The 13,514-nt window shown below is 42.7% G+C and overlaps 1 protein-coding gene across 3 annotated transcripts in view; it reads left to right on the top strand.

Annotated features, from left to right (window-relative positions):
* The window catches only part of FAM114A1 (family with sequence similarity 114 member A1), an 84,649-nt gene extending 73,442 nt beyond the window's left edge, over nucleotides 1–11,207 (top strand). For all 3 annotated transcript variants that reach the window (XM_023224657.1, XM_031935360.1, XM_023224659.1), the window contains 3 exons: nucleotides 913–985; nucleotides 6,436–6,489; nucleotides 8,914–11,207. In XM_023224657.1, the coding sequence (XP_023080425.1) occupies nucleotides 913–985; nucleotides 6,436–6,489; nucleotides 8,914–9,015 (229 nt within the window). In that variant the 3' untranslated portion in view covers nucleotides 9,016–11,207. The remainder of the gene's footprint in view (nucleotides 1–912; nucleotides 986–6,435; nucleotides 6,490–8,913) is intronic.
* The last annotated feature ends 2,307 nt before the right edge of the window (nucleotides 11,208–13,514 follow it).

The raw sequence follows: 13,514 nt of genomic DNA, 5'->3' as shown, positions 1-13,514 counted from the left end.
TCTTTCTTTCTTTCTTTCTTTCCTTCTTTCTCTTTCTTTCTTTCTTTCTTTCTTTCTTTCTTTCTTTCCTTCCTTCCTTCCTTCCTTCCTTCCTTCCCTCTTTCTTTCTTTCTTTTCTTTCTTTTCTTTCACAGAGTTTTGCTCTTGTTGCCCAGTCTGGAGTGCAATGGTGCAATCTTGGCTCACTGCAACCTCCACCTCCTGGCTTCAAGTGATTATCCTGCCTCAGCCTCCCGAGAAGCTGAGCTTACAGGCACCTGCCAGCACGCCCAGCTAATTTTTTTGTATTTTTAGTACAGACAGGGTTTCACCATGTTGGTCAGACTGGTCTTGAACTCTTGACCTCCGGTGATCCACCCACCTCGGCCTCCCAAAGTGCTGAGATTACAGGCATGAGCCACTGTGTCTAACCACCTATTTCTTAAATGTCCGATTTTCCATCTATATAAAATGGAAATAATAATATAAGCCATAGGTCACTATGAGGATTAAATATGATCAGGCACACAAAAATGTTTAACATAGTGCCTCAGTGAATGTTCCTGATTATTTTGAAATGACCAAAAAGCTGGAAACCAGCCATCTGGCAAGCGTGTGTACCTCTGCACATGTGGAGCTCAAGCCTGGTATTTTCCTGCACATGGTTTTCATTCTAAAAGAGGTCAAGTGAGTTGGATGATTATTCTTTAATTAAGCATGGAAAGAAAACCAGGATTAGATTAAACTGTGATTGCGAATCATGGAAGATGATTAAGAAAAACCGTCTGACTGCACATTTCTGTAGAACATCTTGAAGCGTGTGTGGCATTCTTTTAAATGTCATAATGAATTAGTATCAGAAATGGTCATGACAGTTAAATTATTTTACCTTATTGAAAACATCCAAGCCTCTTTTTTTTTTTTTTCTTTCAGATTAACTACTGCAATGTGCAATGAAGTGGCCTCCTTATCAAAGAAGTTTACCAATTCTTTAACCACTGTTGGGGTAAGATTACAGTCTTAATTTTGTTTTCACCTTTTTTAAGGGAAGTATGTCTGTGAGGGGCTGTGAGGAAATGTGGAGTTGCAGTGCCTTCTTTAGTAGCTCCATAAAACTGAAGCTGTGCCATGATGTAAGCTAAAGTCAGGCCAAGAGCAGCTTCTCTAAGGACAGGCAGCTTAGGACTCTCCTGACTGGGTTCCAGCCTTGAATCTGCCATTTCAGACATACAAGATGTTGGGTGAGTGAGTTTTCAAACCTCTATGAACCTCATTTTCTTTGTTTGTTTGTTTGTTTTGGGGTGTGTGTGTGTGTGTGTGTGTTTGCACACGGAGTTTCGCTGTTGCCCAGGCTGGAATGCAGTGGCGTGATCGCCCCTTGCTGCAAGTTCCGCCTCCCGTGCTCACGCCATTCTCCTGCCTCAGCCTCCCAAGTAGCTGGGACTACAGGTGCCCAGCTAATTCTTTTGTATTTTTGATAGAGACGGGGTTTCACCGTGTTAGCCAGGATGGTCTTGATCTCCTGACCTCGTGATCCACCTGCCTCAGCCCCGCAAAGTGCTGGGATTATAGGCGTGAGCCACCATGCCCAGCCTGTTTTTTTTTTTTTTTAAGTGTCAGATGAAAGGTTCCTTTTATTACTTAATATCTGTGATATATGTAATTCAGAATCTCTGTTAAAATGATTAATTTTGAATATTCTCATTCACTGTTGGCCTCAGAGCCTACTTTATAAACCATGCAAGATAAGAGTTCTCTTTTTTTTTTTTTTGAGGCGGAGTCTTGCTCTGTCGCCCGGACTGGAGTGCAGTGGCCGGATCTCAGCTCACTGCAAGCTCCGCCTCCCAGGTTTACGCCATTCTCCTGCCTCAGCCTCCCCAGTAGCTGAGACTACAGGCGCCCGCCACCTCGCCCAGCTAGTTTTTGTATTTTTAGTAGAGACGGGGTTTCACCGTGTTAGCCAGGATGGTCTCGATCTCCTGACCTCGTGATCCGCCCGTCTCGGCCTCCCAAAGTGCTGGGATTACAGGCTTGAGCCACCGCGCCCAGCCTAAGAGTTTTCTTTTTTTCTTTTTCTTTTTTTTTTGAGACTGAGTCTTGTCCTGTCGCCCAGGCTGGAGTGCAGTGGCACAGTCTTGGCTTACTGCAGCCTCCACCTGCTGGGCTGAAGTGATTCTCCTGCCTCAGCCTCCTGAGTAGCTGGAATTACAGGCACACGTCACCACACCCAGCTACTTTTTGTATTTTTAGTAGAGATGGGGGTTTCACCATGTTGGCCAGGCTGGTCTTAAACTCCTGACCTAGTGATCTACCTGCCTCAGCCTCCCAAAGTGCGGGATTACGGGCATAAGCCACCACACCCAGCCGAGATAAGAGTTTTCTTTGCTTCATTGTAGCACTTGACTTTGATCAAAAGAAAAAAAAATGTTACTGATTGGCTCAAGTGTTTCTATTCTCAGGGTAACAAGTCTGAAAGGCTCAGCATTCACTTGGAGATGTGGCCTCTGGTTGTTTTCTTTGGCAATCAGTCATGTTATATAGCTTCACCTTAGTGAGCCCAGTGAAAAGTGGAAAATATTCCCTTTCACCTTCCTGTTTTTTCCCTTTAGAACCGTGGATGCAAAGTCTGATGATGTTCTGCATGAGAAACAGCAGTTTTACTTCCTATTCTAATCAGGTTTTTTTTTTTTTTTTTTTTTGGTTTCAAGTATATTAGTTTCCTAGGGCTGCTATGACAAAGTACCATCAACTGGGTTATTTTCTCATAGTTCTGAAGGCTAGACGTCTGAAAGCAAGGTGGTTTCGGGGTCTTGATCTCTCCAAAGCCTCTAGGATTCTTCCTTGCTTATTCCAGCTTCTGGTAGCCCCAGGTGTTCCTTGACTTGTGGTGGCAAAACTCCAGTCTCTCTGTGTGTGTCTTGACATGGCTGCTTTCTCCCTGTGTCTCCACATCACCTTCCCTCCATGCGTGTCTGTGTCCAGATTTCCCTCTGCTTATAAGGACACCAGGCCTATTGGGTTAGAGCATGACCAGAATAACCTCATCCTAACTCATCACACCAGCAACAACCCTATCTCCAAATAAGGTCACAGTCTGAGGTGCTGGGGGTTAGGACTTCAATATGTCTTTTTGCAGGGGATACAATTCAAACCATACCAGGAAGCAACAGAAACATGTTCCAAAAAATTTAGACAGAAAGGAGGCCTTATGAAAGGCAGTGAGGGAAATGAACCGCTGTGGGGACCTAGCACCAGAGCTCATGCACACTCTTTTTTTGTTTTTTGAAACTGTGTCTCGCTCTGTCATCCAGGCTGGAGTGCAGTGGCACAATCTCAGCTCACTGCAGCCTCTGCCTCCCAAGTACAAGCAATTCTCATGCCTCAACCTCCTGAGTAGCTGGGATTACAGGTGTGGGCCACCACTCTCAGTTAATTTTTGTATTTTTAGTAGAGATGGGGTTCTCACCATGTTGGCCAGGCTGGTCTCAAACTCCTGACCTCAAGTGCTCCACCTGTCTCGGCCTCCCAAAGTGCTGGGATTACAGGTGTGAGCCACCGTGCCCAGCCTACACGTACTCTCTCTAAAGTGCTGCTATGAATGTGACTCAGTGACAGCAGCAGTTCCTAACCCTGTGTCTTTCCATTCAAAATCCTGGTTCCTGGGTAAAAAGGTTTGAATAGCTCATCAGCATGGGTCACAGGTCCACCTTGGCTTCACTCAGCAGCAACTGGGGTCAGTGTCTCATCGTGCAGACCCACCTGGCTTCTGGGGCACGCCCTCTCCTCCTCCTCAGGCCAAGAGCATTTCTCAAAAGAAATGAGAGATGACCATGGACCTGGCTGTCACCCAAAAAGACACCTGTCCCCCACACTTCTGTCAGTGACTCTGTGAAGAAGGGGTGAGCTACGCACTGCCTATTCATTCTGCTGTCAAGAAATCTGACCTGCTTCTCCTGTTATGTTGGTCTAATTTCAGGCTTTCAGCCTTGTATACAAGCAGAATGACAAGGGAGGTGGAAGCTCATTGATATGATAGGCTGGATAAAATGCATTTGCACCCTCGGTGTGGTCCAAGTTACCTGATGTCCATGGACTTTGATATAAACACTAGGCTTGCAGAGAGGTGTGAGGTCTTAATCAAGATGGAATAGCTTTGGTGACTCCAGTTCCTAAGGCTCTATTGTACCTCTTGTCCCCCTTTTCACAGTTTACTAGGTGAGGAAACTGAGGCCCGGAGGGGTGAATTGGTTCTCCCAAGCATCTCAGTAGATCTCCTAATTCCCAGTTGGTTATCCACCAGATACATCAAACAGATATCAACGCTTTGATTCTCCGTATTTGTTTAGGCTTGAGAGTGGGAATGTCCGTGTGCATGTTTGTGTGTATTCTATTTTGCATAATATGTGTTAAACATTAATTTATCTACGCCAGTGGGTAGTATTCATGATATTGCTTTTCATTCCTTTTCACATATTGTATCCCAGCACAGTGCTTCTCAAACCTTAAGGTGCACATGAATCACCTGGAGATGTTGTTAAAATGAAGATTGTTATTCAGTAGGTCTGGGATGAGGCTGAGATTCTGTATTTCTAGTAAGCAGTCAGGTGATGACAATGTTCCTGATCCATGGTCCATAGTTTATGTAGCAAGGCTGTAGCAGATGGCTGTGCACTTGAACTTACATATATTTATATACACACACACGTACAAGTGTTTGCGTGAACAAAATTGGGACTACACAGTTTATCATTATGGGGAAGAAAAACTTGAATCTAAAATAGAATTTAGAAAGACCATCTCACCACAACAGTACCTCCGATCTTGTGCTGTGATGAATCATTTACATCAAGTCAGTGTTTCTGTTCTCTAAAGCAGTCATTATTCATAACTTGAAGTTAATGAGTGTATATTGCTCTCTAGACTCTATTTAAATTGCTTGCACACCTCATTGATTCTGAAAACCATTGTCATCTTATTGCCCTCATTTGATTATATTTTAGAGGTTTATTGATAATCAAATAAACATGAAAGCAAATACCATAATGGATTTTCTGGTTACTTACTAAAATGACTAGGTTTTTAAAGAGGTTTCTCCCAAGACTCCATTATGATTTCCCCAGGAAGACATTACTTCACCGTCAGTAGAGTAACGTCAATGAAAGTGGGCTGCTCTGGGAAGATATATTTAATTTATGTGTTTTTGTTTACTCTGAACTCTTCCAGATACTGTAAGAGAAGCTAACTTATTAAGATTGCCCTCTCTCTCTCTCCAATCCCTTTAATGGTTTATGGTCTAAGAGTAGATTGAACTCTTAGATAGAGAAGACTATTGATTGATAGACCAATAGCATAAGCAAAGATAATGATATCAACTCTGCCTTTCACTTTCATTTTTTCTTTTTAGACAGAGTCTTGCTCTGTCACCCAGGCTGGAGTGCAGTGGCGCGATCTCAGCTCACTGGAACCTCCACCTCCCGGGTTCAAGCAATTCTCCTGCCTCAGCCTCCTGAGTAGCTGGGATTACAAGCACCCACCACCACACTCAGCTAATTTTTTTGTAGTTTTAGTAGAGACAGGGTTTCACCATGTTGGCCAGGCTGGTCTCAAACTCCTGACCTCAGGTGATCCACCCACCTCGGCCTCTCAAAGTGCTGGGATTGCAGGCTTGAGCCACCACACCTGGCCTGCCTTTCACTTTTTGAGCCCCTGCTTTATACCAGGCACTGCACTCTGTGCTTTACATATATTTGCGTTTTTCAAATGTAGATCTGCAGACCTGTTTTCAAGTTGTATTTAAGAATGTCTTAATTTTGCTGCTCTTCTAGAAGATGCCCTATAACCAAGTTCCTATGTTTGCATTTAAAAGAAGAAAGAAAGAAAAAAAAGAGTAGACCAGGGCTTAGACTAGGTTAGGTGAGTGAGGGACTTAGCTGTAAAATGGAAGGGGGCCCAAAAAAGAAACAGAAAAAAACCTCAGGAATCTAGATAGATATTTTAATGAAATGTATTTTAAAATAACAATGCCAAAATATTATGATCATCAAAATATCAAAATTTTAAGTAAAGACAGCATCCAACCCTCTGCCTACACAACTCAGCCTCCCTCGCTTCACTCTTATCCCAGACCTGCTATGGAATTTACATCGTGAAAAAGGTCTCGGTTTCAATTTCTAGCTATGTGACCTTAAGCAAGTTACTCAGCCTCTCTGATCCCTATTTTCTCCTCTTTAAATTGGGGTTATCATGATACCTGCTTACCTCCTAGGATTTCTGTTGCAACTAAATGAGACTAAAAGGGTGCAGCAGCAGGTATGAAGCCTGGTCTGTAGGAAACATTCTGCTTCCCCTCCTCTTCCTCTGTAGGAGATCCCTCAACAAAGTCAGTGTATTACATTTTAAGTGGCAAGCCTGTAGTACAAGCACTAATCTGTCAATTTCATACTTCTGATTCCACAGAGCAACAAGAAGGCCGAGGTCCTCAACCCCATGCTCAGTAGCGTATTGTTAGAGGTAAGTGGTCTCTGGAGAGAGAGTGCTTCTGAATCAAAGTAAATGTTAGAACTGCTTCTTCTTTTTTTTTTCTTTTGTCTTTCTCCCCCACAGCAAATGTTATTGCAATTCTGAATCTCATCATCAAGTCTGTTTTGAGTATATTTGTGTAGCTCAACCAGCTGTAAACCCTCTGATGAAGCAACAATACCTAATTTTCAAGAGTTCCTGATTATAAAAAGAAACGCTAAGCTTGCACATTATTTCCGTCACTGTTTGCTCCAGCAGAAGCAGATTTCTGCTGCCAAATTTGACACTAGATTTAACACTGTGATTATTGGCTGCGATGAGGGGTTATTGCTCATCGGTGATTTTCATAAAAATGGGCACTTCCTTCGATTTAGAATAACCTTTGGTTTAGCTGGGTCTAATCTCCAAGCTGGCAACAATGACCAGGAGAATGTTTAGCCTATGCCCTGTCAATGACAAGGGCACCGTCCTCTGTGCCTTCTCACTCTGTGAGCTGCCCGCTCACTAGGCCTGTGCAGCATCAGCTGTGTTGACATAAAGCTGTCCCAACCAACACTGCTGTGTCTTTGCCAGAAACGGTCGCCTAAGAGAGAAGAAAAGCGGTCCAGGAAGAATTCTCATTCTTGAATCATAGGCACTGTGTTCTACTTGTAGAGGAAAGGTAGAAGATTGGTAGAGGAAAATCTTCTGTTATGGGCTAAACTATAAGTCACAGCCCAGGGCACCTAGCTGAAGGCACAAGGTGTTAACAAGCTAAGTTTGAACATGGGCGATGCATACATCATAGGATTTTGCTCTCTGAGGTGGCTGTCCATTGCAGAATTTGGAAATTACAAAAGTTCAGGAGGGCTACTGTATTAGTCCATTTTCACACTGTTGATAAAGACATACCCGAGACTGGGCAATTTACAAAAGAAAGAAATTTAATGAATTCACAATTCCACGTGGCTGGAGAGGCCTCATAGTCACGGCGGTAGGTGAAAGGCACATCTCACGTGGCTGCAGACAAGAGAGCTTATGCAGAGAAACTCCCCTTTATAAAACCATCAGATCTCATGAGACTCACTATCACAAGAATAGCATGGGAAAGACCTGCCCCCATGATTCAGTTACCTCCCACCAGGTCCCTCCTACAACATGTGGAAATTGTGGGAAATTCAAGATGAGATTTGGGTGGTGACACAGCCAAACCATATCAACTACCTACATATTTATAGCATTGTTTGGGGGACTTGCACCTTACTGTTAAGGAAAACGACAAAGGTACAGAAATAACTAAGTGATGGCACTGAATATTATTGTTTAGGATGCAGCTCACAGTAGGATGGCATCAGCCAGAAGGAATACGAGCTGTAGGGGCAGGCCTTGGAGGGACAGACACAGCTAAGAGAAAACCCTGGCAGTCAGAGGCAGAATGTGGTACAAGAAAAATCTCTCCCTTGGCCACCCAGAAGGCATAAAATTAACTTACCATGTCAGGTATGAGGAATGTGAGGTCAAATGTATTTTCTGTTTCCCCAATAGATGTTTTCACATGTTTTAGTTACCCTAGCCTTTAAAAGGCCTCTCCATCCAATACTGTGTGTTAGTGCACCACAAAACAGGAATAATAATGTCAGCAATGCCAACCAAGCAGGAGTACCATGCATAGGAGGATAACAGTGTTCAAATTTGCTGTGAATAACTGCCCAATGATATCTCCAGTTAGCTTTATGTTGACGATTCTTATTTATCGATCTGTAGGGTAGGACAAACTGACCTCCTTCATACTATGTTTTTGTGTTATTTCAGGGCGGTAGGGTTGATCTGGGAAAGGGATAGATAAGACGGGAAATACCCTGGGCCAAAAATGTACACACACTGATGGATCTTAAAAGTCCATAGAAGTGGCTCACGCCTGTAATCCAGGACTTTGGAAGGCCGAGGCGGGTGGATCACGAATTCAGGAGATCAAGGCCATCCTGGCCAACATGGTGAAACCCTGTCTCTACTAAAATACAAACAAATTAGCTGGGCGTGGTGGCACGCGCCTGTAGTCCTAGCTACTCGGGAGGCTGAAGCAGGGGAATCGCTTGAACCTGGGAGGCGGAAGTTGCAGTGAACCAAGATCGTGCCTCTGCACTCCAACTTGGTGACAGAGCAAGACTCCATCGCAAAAAAAAAAAAAAAAAATCCATGAAAATGATTTGCCTCATCTCAAGTAAATTATTCTCTCTGTTAGTACAGATAATTGAGAGCTGGACATGCCCCATCCAAAAGCATGTGTTTACACTTGCTTTATGCACTAACATTGCAAGATAAATACAATCCAGTATTGGGGAGTGGGTTGAAGAGTGGGGACATTATCCAATTGGAAGAATTGTCAAGGTTGAACTATGAAAATAACCCTTCAATCTCATTTTTCTCCTCTCGCAGGGCTGCAACAGCACGACGTACATACAGGATGCCTTCCAGCTGCTGCTGCCTGTTCTGCAGGTCTCACATATCCAGACCAGTTGTTTGAAAGCACAGCCGTGACCTGGCCAGACTCCATCTAGTTAAGGGAGACAGCTGGCCGCCTTGCCTCAATATGTACCATTTAAGGGGGTGTTCTCTGTGCACCTGGCCACAGACACCCATTTGAGGACACTACAAGCAATTTTGCACAGACAATATTGAGAATGCAAATTTAGAGAGAGTTATCATTTCTCTCAGTGTGTATAATTATTTTTACAAACAATTGTGTTTTCTTTAAGTTAATTTAAACTTACACGGCTTATATTGAAAATTTCCTTTCATCTGAAATTTATTTACAGATATTCATGTTCATTTTCCTGGTTAAGCATGCTGTATTTAGAAATTCATGGGCAGACCTTAGGCTTTTTTTTAATCCTTTAAATTTCAACCTTTAAATGTTCTGTTCTTATAGTATTACTTTAAATCAATTCTAAAACTGAACTTTGTTTTGTTACATAAATGTCACAGGCAAAAATAACACTACTTATGGATTTTACCTATTATGGTAAAAAAAGGAACATATGGTCATTCTTTTTTTTTTTTTTTTTTTTTTTTGAGATGGAGTCTCGCTCTATCACCAGGCTGGAGTGCGTTGGCACAATCTCGGCTCACTGCAGCCTCCTCCTCCTGGGTTCAAGTGATTCTCCTGCCTCAGCCTCCTGAGTAGCTGGGACTACAGGCATGCGCCACCATGCCCAGCCAATTTTTTGTTTGTATTTTTAGTAGAGACGGGGTTTCACTATGTTGGCCAGGATGGTCTCAATCTCCTGACCTCATGGTCCCCCACCTCGGCCTCCCAAAGTGCTGGGATTACAGGCATGAGCCACTGCGCCCAGCCAGTCATTCATTCTTGCAACAAGCGTTTATTGAGCACCTACTGTGTGCTCACAGTAAAGAAACATGATCTTATCCCAGTAGAGGTAGATATTCTGAAAGAGAATAATTCTTAAACTGCTGAAAACAGGGGTCCCCACCCCCCGGCCACAGACCAGTACCAGTCCATGGTCTGTTAGGAACCAGGCCACACAGCAGGGGGTGAGTGGTGGGTGAGTGAGCACAGCTTCATCTGTATTTACAGCTGCTCCCCATAGCTTGCATTACCACCTAAGCTCCACCTCCTGTCAGATCAGCAGCAGCGACATTAGAGTCTCATAGGAGTGAACCCTATTGTGAACTGCACATGCGAGCGATCTAGGTTGTGTGCTCCTTGTGAGAATCTAATGCCTGATGAATCTGAATCTAACGCCTGATGATCTGAGGTTGAACAGTTTCATGCCGAAACCATCCCCCACCCCCATCCTGCTACTGCCAGTCTGTGAAAAAATTGTCTTCCGTGAAACTGGTCCCTGGTACCAAAAAGGTTGGGGACCACTGGCTTAAAATACCAATAAATTTTTAAACCCTAAAAACTTTGAAGAACAAGGTAAATTCGTGGGTTTTTTTAATGTCCTACCCTTTAATTTGTTGTATTTTCCTATACTTTTTACACTATTTTATCCCGAACTATATATATGAGGTGAAAATATATATGAAAAGGGATACTGAAGAGTATTTAGTTTAAAATTAATTTCTTATGATCACAAGCACATGATGGCATAATTACAAAGCTTGGAAGTATTCAGATAGAAAAATCAAAGGTGTTTCAATACAGTAGAATCCCAGGACTGCATTTTAAAATCGCCTCACAGATCACACTCGCTGGTGACAAATATCATCATCGTTGCTGAAGGACAGAAAAGACTGATGTGTGTTTTAACTAACTGGTATGTTGATCCATGAGAGGCTGCACAGAAGACCATGCAGCCAGGAGGTGCACTGTCAGTGGCTGCTTCTCCTGAGCTCCACACCTTCGTTGCAGCTGCGTGTTCTATGGAATACACCTGCTTCACAGCCCCATGGACATCCCTACAGGCACTGTCATGTGAAGCCTTGCCTAGCAGCTCCCTCCAGGGCAAATGAAGCTCATAGTTTTGCAAGGGGGAAACCTCTTGTTCACATTTGCTTTGATTCCCCTGATGGAGTAGACTGACTTCGTTCCATACAGGCAAAGTAGGGATATTTTAATATCCTACTTCTTATTAGCATTTCATTTGTCTATGTACTGTATTTCATTTGTATGTCTCCTGAAACATCCAAATGGAAAACATAAGAACACTTTATGTACAATCTGGAAAAAAATTACCTGAGAAATCAATTAAAGATTGTCCCCCTTTTCTGATTGCCAGAAATGCTTTTGTTATTAAGTCTAGAGAATGATTAACTGATGAAAATGTTACAGTTACCTCTTCATCAATTTTAGACTTTTCATGTGTAGAGCAGAGGAAATGATTTAGCTTTACAATTTCTTCACATCGGTTTTTTGTTGTCGTTTTGTTTTTTGCATCAGATGGGTTTAGACATTAACTGGAAATGTAAAAGAGAAACAAGTGGTGGGGCGCAGTGGCTCACACCTGTAATCCCAGCACTTTGGGAGGCTGAGGTGTGCGGATTACCTGAGGTCAGGAGTTCGAGACCAGCCTGGCCGACATGGTAAAACCCTGTCTCTGCTAAAAATACAAAAAAAAATAGCCGGTATGGTGGCTCGTGCCTGTAGTCCCATCTACTCAGGAGGCTGAGGCACAAGAATCGTTTGAGCCCGGATGGCAGAGGTTGCAGTGAGCCATGATGCACCACTGCACTCCAGTCTGGGTGGCAGAGGGAGATGCTGTCTCAATTAAAAAAATAAAAAGAGAGAAAAAAAGGGAATAAGTATTTTTCAAGGAGCTAGAATCCCAGACTTAGACTTTAAGCCTAAAGGCACCTGTGTAGTGCATCCATAGCAAAAACTTTAATGATAAAATGAAATATAAATGTTCAAAAGAATAAGAGATAACTATTCAAAAGGAAGTAGTTGATGTCATTGGCATTGTACTTACCTTTTAATGCTGGAATGTCTAAGGTTGCCAGGTGAAGACAGGCTGAGAGATGATTCCCTGGGCCTAGTTCCACAGTCTGCAAATTACATTATATAAGAGAGAATAATCACTTAAAATAGATCCACCCTCCAGGATTTCTTTCAATACTGTTTTTCACCATCACTTTTAAATAATTGCTTCTTTGCTTTGTTTTAAAACGTGGCAAAGCGCAGGATCCAGATCTGTGCAAATGTCAGTCAGTTACTAAATGAATGATTTAACAGGCTTACCTTGGAAGTTTTTTATTCCTTCAATAATCCTTTACGTAAATTGGGTTCATTTCATTCTATGCAATTACCCTGAACAAGCGTGCCAGCTTTTTCTTAACATCAAGTGCAAAATAAGTTCTAGTCTAAATAATGAATGTGGGCCTGTGCCTGGGCCTTATTTAATAAGAAGCATCAAAACTGGATCTCAAATTCGAAGTAAAATGAGTTCAAGAAAAACTGCTTTCAGGTATTGATACAGACAGATCGAAAGGGCAAAATGGAGTCCCAAATCTTAAAGCACAGGCCTTAGCTTAAATATTGTACCCCACCGAGAAGAGTCCGCGTGTCACCCTGGGCTGCACATCAAACTCATAGCTAAATGAGCAGTGTGATGAGCAGAGGCCCTGGCAGGGGTGAGTGAGGATGTGCTACAGCCTCAGCAGTACCAGCGAAGGAACTATGGGCCTCAGCTGAGGGCTCAGAGGGGATGAAGGATGTTCCAGCCTTGGGCAGGCTGAAGGAAAGTGCTGAATACAAGGAAGAGGCCTGAATAGGGAAATAAGAGCGTTCCTTAGTGGTTTGTAGAGATCAGCTTCCCCAAGGTGCTTAAATACCTGGAAAGTCACCTTCTGCACAGGCGGGCCATGCTGTTTTCATGTTAGAAATAAGGGCAGACAGATTCCAATCACAGCCATCCTGGAGGTCCAGGATATAACATCTCAGGGAAGCAATTTAGCAAAAATTTGAAATGAACATTTACTTTCTCATCTTTCCTAAAAACGTGTGTGTGTGTGTTCACGCACGCATGTGTGTGTGTGTGTGTGTGTGTTGAACAGATGGGGTTGATCATAATACATGACTTCAAATGATATTTAATTTTTTATAAAAGCAATTATTTTTCAGGGTCAAGCTAGTTTTTCTATAATGTAAAAACTGCCCTCTGAGCTTCCTCCTAAGTAAGCGTGCCCTACATTTTGATATGCAGATCCAGGCTTCAACTTGGTGTCTTAAATTACTGTGTTTGTAAAGGCTCATCAGAACAGATCATACTGAAAATCCATTTTAGAGCTTCAATTTTGCTCTGGTTTTGTAGTTGATTAGAATTCGTAATAACACAGGAGTGTATTCAGACCAGCCATTCTTCCCATAAAAAAAAAAAAAGACATAGTTAACCATGTGTTTTATTTTTCTAGATTATCTCATCACTGACGCAAGTTTATGTTCATTTGCTGTATGTCCATCCGTACTGGATGCTGCACTAGAATATCTACTGCTATCCAATTCTGAGGAGAGACACCATTCTCTTTCTTTCTTTCTTTCTTTCTTTCTTTCTTTCTTTCTTTCTTTCTTTCTTTCT

Source organism: Piliocolobus tephrosceles, chromosome 3, assembly GCF_002776525.5.
Source record: "Piliocolobus tephrosceles isolate RC106 chromosome 3, ASM277652v3, whole genome shotgun sequence".
Classification (NCBI taxonomy): domain Eukaryota; kingdom Metazoa; phylum Chordata; class Mammalia; order Primates; family Cercopithecidae; genus Piliocolobus; species Piliocolobus tephrosceles.
The sequence above is the reverse complement of the archived record's forward strand: the minus strand, read 5'-3'. Positions and strand labels throughout refer to the sequence as shown.